The sequence below is a fragment of the Oncorhynchus keta genome, chromosome 1 (assembly GCF_023373465.1).
Source record: "Oncorhynchus keta strain PuntledgeMale-10-30-2019 chromosome 1, Oket_V2, whole genome shotgun sequence".
Classification (NCBI taxonomy): Eukaryota; Metazoa; Chordata; class Actinopteri; order Salmoniformes; family Salmonidae; genus Oncorhynchus; species Oncorhynchus keta.
In genome coordinates, this window is record NC_068421.1 from 10,887,572 (window position 1) to 10,905,820 (window position 18,249).

At 44.6% G+C, this 18,249-nt stretch overlaps 1 protein-coding gene across 1 annotated transcript; it reads right to left on the reverse strand.

Annotated features, from left to right (window-relative positions):
- Positions 1 to 9,688: 9,688 nt before the first annotated feature.
- LOC118378479 (extracellular calcium-sensing receptor-like) lies at positions 9,689 to 18,005 on the reverse strand. The gene is made up of 10 exons (XM_035765468.2): positions 17,449 to 18,005; positions 15,978 to 16,186; positions 15,714 to 15,817; positions 15,234 to 15,413; positions 14,216 to 14,947; positions 11,290 to 11,499; positions 11,090 to 11,213; positions 10,717 to 10,910; positions 10,341 to 10,622; positions 9,689 to 10,232 (listed from the first exon to the last, which is right to left on the reverse strand). Exons 1-10 carry the CDS (start codon positions 17,691 to 17,693, stop codon positions 9,810 to 9,812), a joined length of 2,703 nt encoding a protein of 900 aa, XP_035621361.2. The 5' UTR covers positions 17,694 to 18,005; the 3' UTR covers positions 9,689 to 9,809.
- Positions 18,006 to 18,249: the final 244 nt, after the last annotated feature.

Here is an 18,249-nt window from a genome sequence, read left to right on the forward strand (position 1 = left end):
TGGTGAAATACATCGTTAGAATGGGGTGGTTGTCCAACGAGGTCTACTTGCTCCCTCTGGTGGACAGAATGAAGTGGTGAAATACATCGTTAGAATGGGGTGGTTGTCCAACGAGGTCTACCTGCTCCCTCTGGTGGACAGAATGAAGTGGTGAAATACATCGTTAGAATGGGGTGGTTGTCCAACGACGTCTACCTGCTCCCTCTGGTGGACAGAATGAAGTGGTGAAATACATCGTTAGAATGGGGTGGTTGTCCAACGAGGTCTACCTGCTCCCTCTGGTGGACAGAATGAAGTGGTGAAATACATCGTTAGAATGGGGTGGTTGTCCAACGAGGTCTACTTGCTCCCTCTGGTGGACAGAATGAAGTGGTGAAATACATCGTTAGAATGGGGTGGTTGTCCAACGAGGTCTACTTGCTCCCTCTGGTGGACAGAATGAAGTGGTGAAATACATCGTTAGAATGGGGTGGTTGTCCAACGATGTCTACCTGCTCCCATGTATGGCCCTTCATGGCCTACTGCAGAGAGGACCTTTCATTGGTGGGATATATTCACACACACACACACACACACACACACACACACACACACACACACACACACACACACACACACACACACACACACACACACACACACACACACACATATATATATATATATATATATATATATACATACAGTGGCGTGTGAAAGTATTCACCCCCCCTTGGCATTTTTGTTTTGTTGTCTTACAACCTGGAATTAAAATTTATTTTGGGGGGTTGTATCATTTGATTTACACAACATGTCTACCACTTTGAAGATGCAAAGTATGTTTTATTGTGAAACAAACAAGAAATAAGACAAAAAAAAACAGAAAACTTGAAGGTACTATTCACCCCCCAAAGTCAATACTTTGTAGAGCCACCTTTTGCAGTGCTCCAGATCCTTCAAGTTGGATGGGTTCCGCTGGTCTACAGCAATCTTTAAGTCATTCCACAGATTCTCAATTGGATCGAGGTCTAGGCTTTGACTAGGCCATTCATGTTATGCGGAGCGACACAGGGGGACCCAAGAGCAGACTCATATGAGGAAACAGGGATAAAATAACCAAAATATTTATTGTTACACAGGGAGATATGGAGTGCAGATCCGGGGAAGCTTGGATGAGTTGCAGACAAAACCAGATGTGGAGACTGAGGTTGGAGTTGGCTGAGTAGAACAGGATAAACAGGTCCTGAGGGGAATCCAAGGTAGTGGGGGTGAGATGTGGAGACTGAGGTTGGAGTTGTCTTAGTAGAACAGGGTAAACAGGTCCTGAGGGGAATCCAAGGTAGTGGGGGTGAGATGTGGAGACTGAGGTTGGAGTTGGCTGAGTAGAACAGGGTAAATAGGTCCTGAGGGGAATCCAATGTAGTGGTGGTGAGATGTGGAGACTGAGGTTGGAGTTGGCTGAGTAGAACAGGGTAAACAGGTCCTGAGGGGAATCCAAGGAAGTGGTGGTGAGTAAAATCCAGATCAAGATAGTTGGATGGTGAGATGTGGAACAGGAGCCAGAGACAGAGCGGTAACTGCAATAAGAGGATAAATGTTGTCAGGCAGGGAAACAGGCACAGCAGACTAACAGGATCTTGAGTAATCATAAATGGCTAAAATCATGAACTGACTGAGCAGAGATTACGATCTGGCAGAGTGGAAGTGTCAGGACTGAGTATGATGAACACCAGAGCGCGTAGCAGGAGCAGATGTGACAATTCCAAGACATTTAAATGTGTAAACCACTCGAGTGTTGCTTTAGCAGTATGCTTCGGGTCATTGTCCTGCTGGAAGTTGAACCTCCGTCCCCGTCTCAAATCTCTGGAAGACTGAAACAGGTTTCCCTCAAGAATTTCCCTGTATTTACTGTAGCTCCCTCCATCATTCCTTCGATATCGGACCAATTTCCCAGTCCCTGCCGATGAAAAACATTTCAACAGCATGATGCTGCCACCACCATGCTTCACTGTGGGTTGGTTTTCTCGTGTGATGAGAGGTGTTGGGTTTGCGCCAGACATAGCGTTTTCCTTAATAGCCAAACAGGTAAATTTTAGTCTCATCTGACCAGTGTACCTTCTTCCAAATGTTTGGGGAGTTTCCCACACGCCTTTTGGCAGACACCGAACATGTTTGCTTTTTTTTGTCTTTAAGCAATGGCTTTTTCTGGCCACTCTTCCATAAAGCCCAGCGCTGTGGTGTACGGCTTAAATTGGTCCTATGGACAGATACACTGTGGAGCTTTGCAGCTCCTTCAGGGTTATCTTTGGTCTCTTTGTTGCCTCTCTGATTAACTTCTCTAGGGTAGGGGGCAGCATTCGGAATTTGGATGAAAAACATGCCCAAATTAAACTGCCTGCTACTCGGGCCCAGAAGATATGATATGCAATATAATTTGTAGATTTGGATAGAAAACACTCTAACGTTTCCAAAACTGTTAGAATAGTGTCTGTGAGTATAACAGAACTGATTTGGCAGGTGAAAACCTGAGAAGAATCCATTCAGGAAGTAGGATTTTTTGGGGGTTTTGTAGTTTTCTATTCAATGCCATTACAGTATCCATTGACGTAGGACTCAAATTGCAGTTTCTATTCCTTCCACTAGATGTCAACAGTCTTTAGAAATTGTTTCAGACTTGTATTCTGAAAAATGAGGGAGTAAGAGCAGTCTGAATGAGTGGACCCTGCATTGTCACAGAGCTTTTTCATGCGCGCGACTGAGAGAGTGCCTTTCTTGTTTACCTTTTATATTGACAACGTTATTGTCCGGTTGAAATATTATCGATTATTTAGGCTAAAAACAACCTAACGATTGAATATAAACATCGTTTGACATGTTTTTATTAATTTTACGGATACAATTTGGATTTTTTTGTCTGCCTGTTGTGACTGTGTTTGATCCTGTGGATTACTGAATAAAACTTGCAAACAAAACAGAGATTTTTGGATATAAAGAGAGACTTTATTGAACAAAAGGAACATTTATTGAATAAATTAATGTCTTCTGAGTGCAACCATATGAAGATCATCAAAGGTAAGTGATTCATTTTATCTCTATTTCTGACTTGTGTAACTCTTCTACTTGGCTGGTTACTGTTTGGAATTAATTGTCTGCTGGGCGATGTTCTCAAATAATCATAAGGTATGCTTTCGCCATAAAGCATTTTTAAAATCTGACACCGTGGTTGGATTCACAAGAAGTTCATCTTTAAACCTATACAACTTATAGGTTGTATCTTTTCTGAATTTCTATAATGAGTATTTCTGTATTTTAATTTGGCAACTCTGCAATCTCACTGGATGATGGCCAGGTGGGACTCGTCCCACATACCCTAGAGAGGTTTTAATTAATGCCCTCATTGCCTGGTCCGTGAGTTTTGGTGGGCGGCTTTCTCTTGGCAGGTTTGTTGTGGTATCATATTCTTTCCATTTTTTAATAATGGATTTAATGGTGCTCCGTGGGATTTTCAGAGTTTGGGATATTTTATTTCAAACCCAACCCTGATCTGTACATCTCCACAACTTTGCCCCTGACCTGTTTGGAGAGTGTAGTGGCCAATCGGTTCAAATATGACACAATGAAGAACTTTGTGAAAATCAATATAGACTTTTAATACAGCAGTATCACAAGCCGGAGAGCCCCGCGGGACCCACCCTTTTTCAGAGCACTCGCTCTGAGTTATACACACCATATAAGTCCCACCCATATGCAAATTAAGTTACATCCCAATCTGTGCATCCTGCTTGTTCAGCCCAATAATATCCACATCTGCTTTCGGCCAGATTATAATGACGTCAAGACCCTTCCTTTGACCTAAAGATAATATACATCCCCCCTTCCTGTGGCCTGTGCTCAGACCCTGTAATTAACTCCATGTGTCCCCTTTTTATGTGTCCTTTATCTCTAGTTTTTAGTGTGTTCAGCTGCCCTGGTCGCCTTCTCTTCACATGGTTGTCTAAGATCAAACAGACTTGTGTTTCCCCTGTGATGTGATTGATGCCTGCAATCCATCAGTTGGTCATTTGGCTGACCCCCTCCTTTGTATATCCCTCCGGCCTTGGTATGTCCAGCTATCCTGGCAGCTATGTCACCTCCCCTTCATGTAGTCTGTTTTTAGTGTTCAGCTATTCTATACATCTTATGCATTTGTCTATGTGTTATATTTGCAACCACAAGAGCTCATTGGGAACCCTTGCTTAGTGGTTTTGCAGACTCTGGGACCTTTCAGAGCAGGTGTATATATACTGAGAATATGTGACAGATCATGTGACACTTAGACTGCACACAGGTGGACTTTATTTAACTAATAATGTTTCTTCTGAAGGTAATTTGTTGCACCAGATCTTATTTAGGGGCTTCATAGCGTAGGGGGTGAATACATACATTATGCACACACCACTTTCACACCACTTTTTAATTTATTTTTTTTATTCATTTCACTTCACCAATTTGGACTATTTTGTGTATGTCCATTACATGAAATCCAAATAAATATATATTTAAATTACAGGTTGTAATGCAACAAAATAGGAAAAACGCCAAGGGGGATGAATACCTTTGCAAGGCATTGTACACACAGGTAGAGACGGAAACTTCGCTACCGGTTTCCTTATGTTTATTGTTTTCTTTGTCAAGGTCCCCTGACTATATACTATCTTTCTCAATATCCACTCCCTTTCTTACCTCCTTCCCTACATCTCCCCATCTCTCCCTCCTTCCTTCCATCCCTACATCTCCCCATCTCTCCCTCCTTCCCTCCATCTCCCTATCTCTCCCTCCTTCCTTCCATCCCTCCTTCCCTACATCTCCCCATCTCTCCCTCCTTCCTTCCATCCCTCCTTCCCTACATCTCCCCATCTCTCCCTCCTTCCTTCCATCCCTACATCTCCCCATCTCTCCCTCCTTCCCTCCATCTCCCTATCTCTCCCTCCTTCCTTCCATCCCTCCTTCCCTACATCTCCCCATCTCTCCCTCCTTCCTTCCATCCCTCCTTCCCTACATCTCCCCATCTCTCCCTCCTTCCTTCCATCCCTCCTTCCCTACATCTCCCCATCTCTCCCCCTTCCTTCCATCCCTCCTTCCCTACATCTCCCCATCTCTCCCTCCTTCCTTCCATCCCTCCTTCCCTACATCTCCCCATCTCTCCCTCCTTCCTTCCATCCCTCCTTCCCTACATCTCCCCATCTCTCCCTCCTTCCTTCCATCCTTCCATCCCTCCTTCCCTACATCTCCCCATCTCTCCCTCCTTCCTTCCATCCCTCCTTCCCTACATCTCCCCATCTCTCCCTCCTTCCTTCCATCCTTCCATCCCTCCTTCCTTCCATCCCTACATCTCCCCATCTCTCCCTCCTTCCCTCCATCTCCCTATCTCTCCCTCCTTCCTTCCATCCCTCCTTCCCTACATCTCCCCATCTCTCCCTCCTTCCTTCCATCCCTCCTTCCCTACATCTCCCCATCTCTCCCTCCTTCCTTCCATCCCTCCTTCCCTACATCTCCCCATCTCTCCCCCTTCCTTCCATCCCTCCTTCCCTACATCTCCCCATCTCTCCCTCCTTCCTTCCATCCCTCCTTCCCTACATCTCCCCATCTCTCCCTCCTTCCTTCCATCCCTCCTTCCCTACATCTCCCCATCTCTCCCTCCTTCCTTCCATCCCTCCTTCCCTACATCTCCCCATCTCTCCCTCCTTCCTTCCATCCCTCCTTCCCTACATCTCCCCATCTCTCCCTCCTTCCTTCCATCCTTCCATCCCTCCTTCCCTACATCTCCCCATCTCTCCCTCCTTCCTTCCATCCCTCCATCCCTCCATCCCTACATCTCCCCATCTCTCCCTCCTTCCTTCCATCCTTCCATCCCTCCTTCCCTACATCTCCCCATCTCTCCCTCCTTCCTTCCTTCCTTCCATCCCTCCATCCCTCCATCCCTACATCTCCCCATCTCTCCCTCCTTCCTTCCATCCTTCCATCCCTCCGTCCCTCCATCCCCCTCATCTGGTCAGCTGGGAGCGTTCAGGCTGTGGTCGACTAATCAGCCCCCGCAGGAACAGAGCTCACACCGGACGAGAATACAATATTCTGTAACTTTGAGTCACAAAAGGTCATTAACATATTTCACTACTGCAAAAGCTAAAGTGTAAAACATTGGAGAGCAAATAAGCAATACATGTGGGTGTATAAACGTAGGTGTATAGATGTGGGTCTATAAACGTAGGTGTATAGATGTGGGTGTATAAACGTAGGTGTATAGATGTGGGTCTATAAACGTAGGTGTATAGATGTGGGTCTATAAACGTAGGTGTATAGATGTGGGTGTATAAACGTAGGTGTATAGATGTGGATGTATAAATGTGTGTGTATACTGTAAATATGGGCGTATAAAAGTTTGCTATTCCCCCTCACCGTCGCCCTTATAGCCCCTCCCGCCCCCAATCAGTGTGCAGAGAGAGCCGCCTCCCAGGCACCCATGTAGCCCCCCCCACCAGTGTGCAGTGAGAGCTGTCTTCCAGGCACCCATGTAGCCCCCCACCCCTACCACCAGTGTGCAGTGAGAGCTATCTCCCAGGCACCCATGTAGCCCCCACCACCAGTGTGCAGTGAGAGCTATCTCCCAGGCACCCATGTAGCCCCCCACCACCAGTGTGCAGTGAGAGCTATCTCCCAGGCACCCATGTAGCCCCCCACCACCAGTGTGCAGTGAGAGCTATCTCCCAGGCACCCATGTAGCCCCCACCACCAGTGTGCAGTGAGAGCTGTCTTCCAGGCACCCATGTAGCCCCCCACCACCAGTGTGCAGTGAGAGCTGTCTCCCAGGCACCCATGTAGCCCCCCCACCACCAGTGTGCAGTGAGAGCTGTCTCCCAGGCACCCATGTAGCCCCCACCACCAGTGTGCAGTGAGAGCTGTCTCCCAGGCACCCAGTAGCCCCCCACCCCCACCCCTACCACCAGTGTGCAGTGAGAGCTGTCTCCCAGGCACCCATCTGCTCTGTACGCGCTGGAGACCGTCTGCAAGGTAACTAGTAATAGTAATAGTCTACAGTGGAATCCTCTCCTTGTCTCCTTTAGCTGACAAGGTAGAGATATGTCGTTCTGCCCCCGAACAAGGCAGTTAACACACTGTCATTGTAAATAAGAATTTGTTCTTAACTGACTTGCCAAGTTAAATAAAGGTTAAAATAAAAATAAAAGTTCCTCTCTCCACTGATCTGAAATATGACCACTAGGTGGCAGTATTGTGCCTGCTAGGTATTTTCTTGTCACTCAACATAAATAAAGGATAATAGACAAGTATAGTAACAGAGTATGATGGTCTCAAATTGTTTTAAGTAGCTCTTTTTCCTTCTCCAACATTCTATTTCTTTCACGCCAAGATAGTTTCCACTTCTGTCAGAAAAGGAACGAAGAACCTTTTATGTTTTGAGTTTGATGACTAGAAAGATATTTCATTTTTTATTTTGTCAGTGTGTAGTGATCTACTATTGATTATAATTATGTTCTGTGATTAAATATCAATCAGATTAATACATGATTAAGTTATTTGGGCTGTTAAGTAGGCTTTTGATTTCATCTGTATACGTGTGTGTCTTTAATCTTCATTATCCCTGATGAGTGGATCCCTGATGAGTGGATCCCTGATGAGTGGATTTCTGCTACACTTTTTTTTTTAAATCAATCAATTCATTACAGAATGAAACAGCATAACATTCCTGCTCCCTCTAAAGGGTTCTGCTTCCATATTCATTCATCCATGAATTAATTATTCATCAAAGTCAACATTTTTTATTAAATAAAACATTCTGACTTCAAAGGAGCTGCTTCAATGTGTTTTTATTGAACCTTGGCAAAGATTCATGTAATTAAAAACAGTCTCATGCGGGAAGAGAATTACACACTTCATAAAATGTGAAAGGAATTAACATTTTTATTAACGTGCCTAATTAATTTGGTGTGTGTTTTCAGAACTGGCTTTCAGGTGAGAAATGGAATTCATTAAAGTCTATCGATGATGGTTTGTGAAAGTTTGTGTCCATCGACTTGTTTAGGTTTTGTCTGAAAAGTTTGTGGGTTTTATACAATGTCTTTATTTGTTCTGTTTTATCCATACATGTGATTAACTAAACGGTTCGAGCCCTGAATGCTGATTGGCCGAAAGCCGTGGTATATCAGACCGTATACCACGGGTATGACAAAAATGTATTTTTACTGCTCTAATTACATTGGTAATTATAATAGCAATAAGGCACCTCGGGGGTTTGTGTTATATGGCTAATATACAAAGGCTAATGGTTGTGTCCAGGCACTCCACGTTGTGTTGCACCTAAGAACAGCCCTTAACTGTGGAATATTGGCCATATACCACACCCTCTCGGTCCTGATTATATAATTACATAATGTGTTTCTTGGTGGTTTCTATTTGTCCATCATGTGTTTCTTGGTGGTTTCTATTTGGACATCATGTGTTTCTTGGTGGTTTCTAATTGGACATCATGTGTTTCTTGGTGGTTTCTATTTGTCCATCATGTGTTTCTTGATGGTTTCTATTTGGACATCATGTGTTTCTTGGTGGTTTCTATTTGTCCATCATGTGTTTCTTGGTGGTTTCTATTTGGACATCATGTGTTTCTTGGTGGTTTCTATTTGTCCATCATGTGTTTCTTGGTGGTTTCATCATGTGTTTCTTGGTGGTTTCTTTGTCCATCATGTGTTTCTTGGTGGTTTCTAATTGGACATCATGTGTTTCTTGGTGGTTTCTATTTGTCCATCATGTGTTTCTTGGTGGTTTCTAATTGGACATCATGTGTTTCTTGGTGGTTTCTATTTGTCCATCATGTGTTTCTTGGTGGTTTCTATTTGGACATCATGTGTTTCTTGGTGGTTTCTATTTGGACATCATGTGTTTCTTGGTGGTTTCTATTTGGACATCATGTGTTTCTTGGTGGTTTCTATTTGGACATCATGTGTTTCTTGGTGGTTTCTATTTGTCCATCATGTGTTTCTTGGTGGTTTCTATTTGGACATCATGTGTTTCTTGGTGGTTTCTATTTGTCCATCATGTGTTTCTTGGTGGTTTCTATTTGTCCATCATGTGTTTCTTGGTGGTTTCTAATTGGACATCATGTGTTTCTTGGTGGTTTCTATTTGTCCATCATGTGTTTCTTGGTGGTTTCTATTTGGACATCATGTGTTTCTTGGTGGTTTCTAATTGGACATCATGTGTTTCTTGGTGGTTTCTATTTGTCCATCATGTGTTTCTTGGTGGTTTCTATTTGTCCATCATGTGTTTCTTGGTGGTTTCTATTTGGACATCATGTGTTTCTTGGTGGTTTCTATTTGGACATCATGTGTTTCTTGGTGGTTTCTATTTGGACATCATGTGTTTCTTGGTGGTTTCTATTTGGACATCATGTGTTTCTTGGTGGTTTCTATTTGGACATCATGTGTTTTCTTGTCCATCTTGGTGGTTTCTATTTGTTTCCATCATGTGTTTCTTGGTGGTTTCTATTTGTCCATCATGTGTTTCTTGGTGGTTTCTAATTGGACATCATGTGTTTCTTGGTGGTTTCTATTTGTCCATCATGTGTTTCTTGGTGGTTTCTAATTGGACATCATGTGTTTCTTGGTGGTTTCTAATTGGACATCATGTGTTTCTTGGTGGTTTCTTGGTGGTTTATTTGTCCATCATGTGTTTCTTGGTGGTTTCTATTTGTCCATCATGTGTTTCTTGGTGGTTTCTAATTGTCCATCATGTGTTTCTTGGTGGTTTCTATTTGTCCATCATGTGTTTCTTGGTGGTTTCTATTTGTCCATCATGTGTTTCTTGGTGTTTCTCTCTGGTCTCAGGAGGATAATGAAACACTTTGGAGCAAACAGACAGAACAGCAGCCCAAAGCTGGATGCTAAGATGGCGAATATCTCCACAGCTACAGTGTACTTCCCAGGAGAGCTGACGTAGGCAGGGACGAAGGAGATCCATACAGCACAGAAGATCAGCATGCTGAAGGTGATGAACTTGGCCTCGTTGAAGTTGTCAGGGAGTTTCCTGGCCAGGAAGGCTAAGAGGAGACAGAGGGAGGCTAGCAAGCCAATGTAGCCCAGCACCAGAGAGAAGCCGACCACAGAGCCCACCTCACATTCCAGGATGACCTTAGACCCCTTGAGGCCTAGGTCACGGTAAGGCAGGGGAGGACTTATCGACAACCACACGGCGCAGATGATCACCTGCGTTTACAAACACAATTACAAACTCATCTTTACTCATCTTATACAGTAAAATACTGATTCATTCAGTTAGGTGACTTGAAGTTATTTCAATATTAAAGCTCTCACCTGAACACTGGTAAAGAGGAAGACACTCCCTCTCTGCTGCACGGGTCCAAACCACCTCATCAGCTGCCCAGCACCGGGCCTGGCTGAGCGGAACGCAGCCAGAACCACGATGGTCTTGACAAGGAGGCAGGAGAGACAGAGCACAAAGATGACCCCAAACGCCGCCTGGCGGATCTGACATGCCCACACCGAGGGACGCCCAATGAACACCAACGAACACAGGAAGCAGAGCTTGAGTGACAGGAGAAGCAGGAAACTCAGCTCTGAGTTGTTGGCCCGCACCTGGATTGAGAAGAATGGTTAGACATACATGATACCATAGAAGAGTTCTCCATTTTATCCCGTACCCAATGTAACACTGTATCAAAGCTCTTACCAGAGGGGTGTGGCGGTGGTACACAAACAGCATAAACACAGCCGCCGTTGCCACAGCGCCGCACACGGCAACAGTGGTCAGAGTGACGCCCATGGTGTCGTTGAAGGAGAGGAACTCGAGCTGACGAGGGATGCAGGCCGTCCGATTGCCGTTGGACCAGAACTCCAGAGGACAGCGGTCACATTGTAGAGAGCCTGGGAGATTGAACCAGTTACAATGACAATTGAAAAGCATAAATTACTTAGTCAGTCTAATTAAGTCTTAATTAAAGTATAATATTTTATACGAGAGAGATCAGGTCAATAACGGCTAATTAAGAACGCCATTTCATTGTTTAAAATGATATTCTACCCCAACATCACAGTTCACTGACCTGTGGTGTTGCTGACCTCTCCCTCAGCACAGGAGATGCAGTCGAAGCAGCAGACAGGCTCCCCTTTCCTCCTGGCTACACGGGTGCCTGGGGGACAGCTGTCACTGCACACTGACACAGGCACCTGTACATTATGCCACGAAATGAATTTCAATTGAACAAAACCTTTCAGTTCATGTTTTAAAAATGGTCTTTCTTACCATATTAGATCCTGCGTTCCACTGGATGGCTGATTGGTCGATGAGGATATTGGACCCTTCTACTCGGCCAATCGTGACAAGTTTGAACAACCCCTGGGGCGTGGCCTGCCAGTTCACAAGGTCGTAGACAGCAGGGACATCCGCGCCCCGGAAGTAAAATGGCTCCCCAAGTGGAGTGGTGAAGTTAACCTGGTTCAGGTGCTGCAACAGCTTGTAGGAGAGACAAACATTACCATTACACTGTTAATATGATGTAATAACTAAAAACCAGGGTAGGGTAGGTTACTTTGGTTACTTAGGTTACTAAATGTAATCTGTTACAGTTACATGTCCAAAAATTGTAATCAGTAATGTAACTTGTGGATTACCCAAACTCAGTAACGTAATCTGATTTACTTTCCCCTTAAGAGGCATTGGTGCTTTGCTGGTGACTTTCTGTGATGTATTTACAGTTCAAGGCACACTTAACCAGCACCGCTACCACAGCATTCTGCAGCGATACACCATCCCATCTGGTTGGCGCTTACTGGGACTATCATTTGTTTTTCAGCAGGACACTGACCCATCACACGTCTGCTGCATCAGATGACCTGCCTTCCCCAATCACCCGACCTCAACCCAATTGAGATGGTTTTAGATGAGTTTGACCACAGAGTTAAGTTAAAGCAGCCAACGAGTGCTTAGCTTATGTGGGAACTCCGTCAAGACTGTTGGAAAAGCATTCCAGGTGAAGCTGGTTGAGAGAATGTCAAGAGTGTGCAAAGCTGTCATCAAGGCAAAGGGTGGCTACTTTGAAGAATCAAACATCTAAAATATATTTTGATTTGTTAAACACTTTTTTGGTTACTTCATGATTCCATATGTGTCATTTCATAGTGTTGATGTCTTCAATATCATTCTACAATCTGGAAAATAGTAAAAAATAAAGAAAAACCATTGATTGAGAAGGAGTGCCCAAACTTTTGACTAGTACTGTATATAAATCATTTATATGTCAAAAAATTGATGTAGCAACTACAGCAGGGCAGCCCAACCCTCTTCCTGGAGATCTACTGTCCTGTAGGTTATCACTCCAACCCTCTTCCTGGAGATCTACTGTCCTGTAGGTTATCACTCCAACCCTCTTCCTGGAGATCTACAGTCCTGTAGGTTATCACTCCAACCCTCTTCCTGGAGATCTACAGTCCTGTAGGTTATCACTCCAACCCTCTTCCTGGAGATCTACTGTCCTGTAGGTTATCACTCCAACCCTCTTCCTGGAGATCTACAGTCCTGTAGGTTATCACTCCAACCCTCTTCCTGGAGATCTACAGTCCTGTAGGTTATCACTCCAACCCTCTTCCTGGAGATCTACAGTCCTGTAGGTTATCACTCCAAACCTCTTCCTGGAGATCTACAGTCCTGTAGGTTATCACTACAACCCTCTTCCTGGAGATCTACTGTCCTGTAGGTTATCACTCCAACCCTCTTCCTGGAGATCTACTGTCCTGTAGGTTATCACTCCAACCCTCTTTCTGGTGATCTACTGTCATGTAGGTTATCACTCCAACCCTCTTCCTGGTGATCTACTGTCCTGTAGGTTATCACTCCAACCCTCTTCCTGGAGATCTACTGTCCTGTAGGTTATCACTCCAACCCTCTTCCTGGTGATCTACTGTCCTGTAGGTTATCACTCCAACCCTAATTTAGCATATCTGATTCAGCTAGTTAAGGTCTTGTTGAGAAGCTAATTAGTAGAATCAGGTGTGTTAAATTAGGGTTGGACTGAAAACCCACAGGACCGTAAGATCTCCAGGAACAGGGTTGGGAAGCGCTGAACTACAGATTGAAGTGTATGAGTTTGAGCTTTCGTCAAATAGGTGTCATGGATTCTCCCGGTACTGCTGCTCATGCCGTAAACCAGTTCCGGAGGGCTACGTCGCCGGCCTCTAGACGTCACTGAACTGGACTCATTTACGTTCCCATTCCCCCCTGATTAGTAATTGTAAATATGTGCCCTCTGTTCACCATTGTCTTTTCAGTTCATGTTTCCTTGTCCATTGGTGTTGTGAGTACCTGTGCTTTGGTTGTTGCAGCTTTCGTGCTGCGTGTAATTGTGTCCTCGTCATTACGGGTCTCATCCAATGTTATTATGTGTCTCGTCCCGTGTATTTATTAGAGGTTTAGCTCTTTAGTTTAAGTTACATCCCTGTGTTTTTGTACACGTGTCTGTTTTGGGCTTCGTCCCCGTGCCTTTCATGGCATGTTGTATTAAAACCCCCTGTTACGAATTCCTGCGCCTGTCTCCAATCCTTTATACAACGTTACATTAGACCTATGAATTGAATTTATCTGCGTGAATTAGATTGAGGAATAAAGCCTCCACTTTTAATCCTTAGGCTGTGATCCGCAAGATGTAGCTGTTGCAAAGAGTGCATTTTTCACAGGATGTCCCACTGGTTTCAAAAACAATGATTGATCAGGCATCTTAAACTACTTGAATTCAATCACATTTACATTTGCAAACATCCATCCACAACAACCAGAGACCGTAAGGCGCAAATAGCTAAATGAGAGAGCAGCAGTGTGATTCACATCAATGCACTACGTACATATCAGTAATGAGTGACTTCATTTAAATTGGCGACTTGTTTTTCCATGCTGGATTGAACGTTATTGAGAAACCAGAGAAGTTTTTTTCAGCCAACATCATTTATGAATTTAAAAGTAATCTTCAAGGTCTAGTTTATCAAAAGTATCTGTAATCTGATTACAATATTTTTTGCTGGTAACAGACATGTATATGAAATTACATTCAATCCATTACTCCCCAACCTTGCTCGAAACATATCCCCATAGCAACTATTAAATGGACATGAATATTTAATTATATTAATTAGCATTTGCATAAGCAATTCTACTGAACATGCAATAGATGTGTGTGTACCTCTGCTGGGCTGATCTTGTGAGGAGGGGAACAGGTGAAGCTGTTACCCCAGGAAGGGCTGTCTCTCTGGGGGCAGGACAGCAGGCTGTGGAGGGCGTGGGCTGCAGCATACACAGCCAGATACACATTATAGGTTATTCTCAGCTGAGAGGTGTCTGTGAAAGGGCTCTGCACCACCTCCAGAGTCTCTGCCCCACTGCAGGAGGCCAGGCGTATACGGGAGGAACTGGAGGTGGGAGGAGGGGGATGTGGTAGTGACTCCGAGGGGGTTGGAGGAAGGGGAGAGGAGAGCAGAGACGTGTCGTGTCCATGTGCTGCTCCAGGGCTACACCCAAACTCCGTTTCCCAGAGTTCCTTCAACAGGACGTCTCCGGGGCGACGAGAAGGGTGGAGACTTCGAAGGTGGGCTTCAAAGCCAGGCATAGGTGCACTACGGATAGCCACACCCACGACGCCCCGAGAGACGTTAAAGAGGGCGGGGTTCCGTAGCAGATGTCCGCTGGTGCTCCATGCCTCACTGGCCAGAAACTGCCTGTCCGTCACGTTTCTCCTCCCCAGCTCCAGGAGTAACGCCCCCATGTCAGTGTACCAGAGGAAGACTAGGATCACCCGCGCTGTCGAGGCCTGGACCGTGTCTGCTGCTCGCTCCACATCCCTCACCAGGTTCGCCCGGTTGAGGGTCTCAAAGAACGCCAGGCACACCCCCGTCCCCCGAACCGCCGCCTCAAACACCTGGGGATCAAATATGAAGCACAGGGAGCGAGACAAATGATCAAAATACTGATGTAGAAGTTAAAAATAAAATACAGCAGGATGCAATATTAGAAATACAATCAATTTCCTTGCAATTTTTTTGTATTTAAATTCTACAATTTGACCAAGAATGAATAAAGTCAAAAGTCAAAGTTACTATAAAGAAACATATAATTAACTAAATAATAATAAATAAATCAACAGACAAGTGTCTTCAATAAAGAAGAGCAGCAACCAACAACAAAATGAAAAGTTAAAGATAGACCTGTATGGCCTGACGACCGTAGTCGTTGTCTGCAGCGATAGCCCCAACCCAGGTCCATCCCAAGAGCCTGGTGAGCCGGGCCATGGTGAGGGCTTGGTAGACATCACTGGGGATGGTCCTGAAGAAGTTAGGGAACTCCTGTCTGTCACTGAGACAGCCACAGCTGGCCTGGTAACTGATCTGAGGACAACACCATTAAATCAATAATTTCTCACTAAATACTAGACCAGCTGAATTAGAATTAATTAAAGCATAATGGCAATCTTTCTAGGTATGTATTTCCTGGTTGTAGAGAGAGACTGAGGGCATATCAACACAATACCATCAATCACATTTTAATGAAGTACTTAAATACCCTCTTAGAATGTCTCAGTAAATACTAGGCAATCTGAAATATTATGAATTAAGCAATATGGTAATGTTTCTAGCCACAGTATGTCCTGGTTGTGTAGAGAGAGAGAGAGAGAGAGAGAGACTGACCACAGGCACAGAGAGGGGCCCCAGGGTCCTAGCCAGGATGATGGCCTGAGTGGACGATGCATCACCAATGACCAGAGGAACGTGGGAGTCGCTTGATGGCCATGCTGGACAGGATACACATAACATTTTAACATGATTCTATAATCAGAACGACATGATAGCATACATGAGCTATTTGCTATTCATTTAGTGTAGGATCTTCACAATATTAATGGCTATTTGGCAAATACTTTTCAATAGATATTAATTTTAGGTTAAAATCACATTTGAGGTTAGAAAGCTCTGTAGATTCACATCTAATGCTCCCCCCTGACACCAAGGCCAGTGCCCCACGCAAGCTCCAGGGGTGCTGACCACAGCTGTCCAGGACACGGTAGCCCAGCCGGACTCCCGGCAGCAGGAAGGGGTTACGGTTAATCTCATCCACTGCAAACACCAGTGCGTGCACCCATCTCAACGGTTCCTCCTGGAAACTGAGAACAGGGATGTGAGATGAGAAGGTAAACATGAGAGATAGAAAGACAGGGAGAAAGAGAGGGAGAGAGAGAGAGGGAGGGAGAGAGGGAGAAAGAGAGGGAGAGAGAGAGGGAGAGAGGGAGAGAGAGAGAGGGAGAGAGAGAGAGAGAGAGAGGGGAGAGAGAGAGAGGGAGAGAGAGAGAGGGAGAAAGAGAGGGAGAGAGAGAGGGCGAGAGAGAGAGGGAGAAAGAGAGGGCGAGAGAGAGGGGGAGAGAGAGGGAGAAAGAGAGAGAGGGAGAGAGAGAGAGAGGGAGAAAGAGAGAGAGAGAGAGAGAGAGAGAGAGAGAGAGAGAGAGAGAGAGAGAGAGAGAGAGAGAGAAGAAAAAAAAGAGAGAGAGAGAGAGAGAGAGAGAGAGAGAGGAGAAGAAAAAAAGAGAGAGAGAGAGAGAGAGAGGGAGAGAGAGAGAGAGAGAGAGAGAGAGAGAGAGAGAGAGAGAGAGAGAGAGAGAGGGAGAGAGAGAGGGAGAGAGAGAGGGAGAAAGAGAGATGACAGAGCAAAATTCAAATAAGTAAATGAGCATGGTGTAACCTTGTAATCAGATGAATGTGATTGATCATGAGGAGAAACAACATTCAACCTTAATAAACAGCACAAAAAAAACTGCTTTCATGTTGAACATCAATCTTATCCGTCTAAACTGAGAATCAAGTTGACAACGGAAAAATACCACACTCTATAACATCAAGGTTGTTTAAGTGTTTTGCATTTTCAAGAAATATGCCTTCTCTCATTATACTCAGATAGAGAGAACTGTGCTAAACATCTGAGGAGAAAACAATGGCTCTTTAAGCAAATGAGTTAGACAAAAAACTAAGATCATTATTAAATGTTAATTGTTTTTGCAGACAATTTGTTAACATCAGATTTTAAATTGATTGCAAAAATGATGAACATTTCATTTTTTGACGTGATTAAGATTCTGTGTAAAACAAAAGCAAAGGGAACATTTTGCATTTCAGTACCGTGAAACGGGACGCAGTGGAAGGACAAAACACCTTCTGAAGAGAACAACATTCAGATCAAATCAAGATGATTCAAATGAAGGAAAAGTACCCCTGCTAAAAAGAAATGCTGTTACAAAATAAAACAAATAAAAAAGGACTCATCAAAAGAATAAACAAAGATAGAATTTCACATCCTTTGAAAAGAAAGAAAGTCACAAGAAAAGGTCAAAGTGCGATAAAAAAAAAGAGAACAGAAATAACCAAAGGAACTTACTTGACACAGGACTGCAGGTTAGGGTGTTGGCTGAAGCTCAGGTCTGGAGTAGGGGGGAGGTTATGGATAGGGAAGAGAGCCCCGATCACCACATCACCTTCCTGGGATAGACCAATGTCATCCAGACCGACCGAATGGTCCCACCGAGAACACACAGTTGTCTGAGCCATCGCTACCCCAACCCTGACCAGCCAGGGCAGTAGCAGGGGAATGGCCTGTGTCAGCCAGGTGAACCAGGGGGACATGGGAAAGCTCCTCTGGACACACAGGCAGGCAGGAAGTTGACCAGACCAGACCAAAACCACCCCCAATGCCGTTTCTATATACTGGTAAAAACATGAAACGCTACAGCACAGTGAAATTGATCAAACGTACAGATGAGTTACAAGAGTGTGAAGATTATGATCATAAATCCTCCGTGTCTGAACATACAGCCTGTTAACTGACTTCCTCCCTGCTAAGATGTAGCACAGATCAGCCTAAGTGGTTCTCCGTCAGGTGAAGACAAGCTTGAGCTGTTTGGGCAGTCAACAACAAGTCTCTATCTCCCAGCATTGGGTCTGACAGCAGCCTTCCCTGATCTGGCCCAGTGGAGGGTAAGGGAGGTTATTTATAATGACCAGAGATCATAGAGAATACATGGAGTCAACAAGATGACACACTGAGAATCTAAATCGCAGGCCTCCTGAGTGTTGCTGTTCGTGGCAACAGCTTGACACAGAAAGATAAGTAAGGGAGACAGGGGGACTTGTTATTTTGAACAATATGTTTTTTGAGGATTTAGATGGTCGCAGGTGTGCC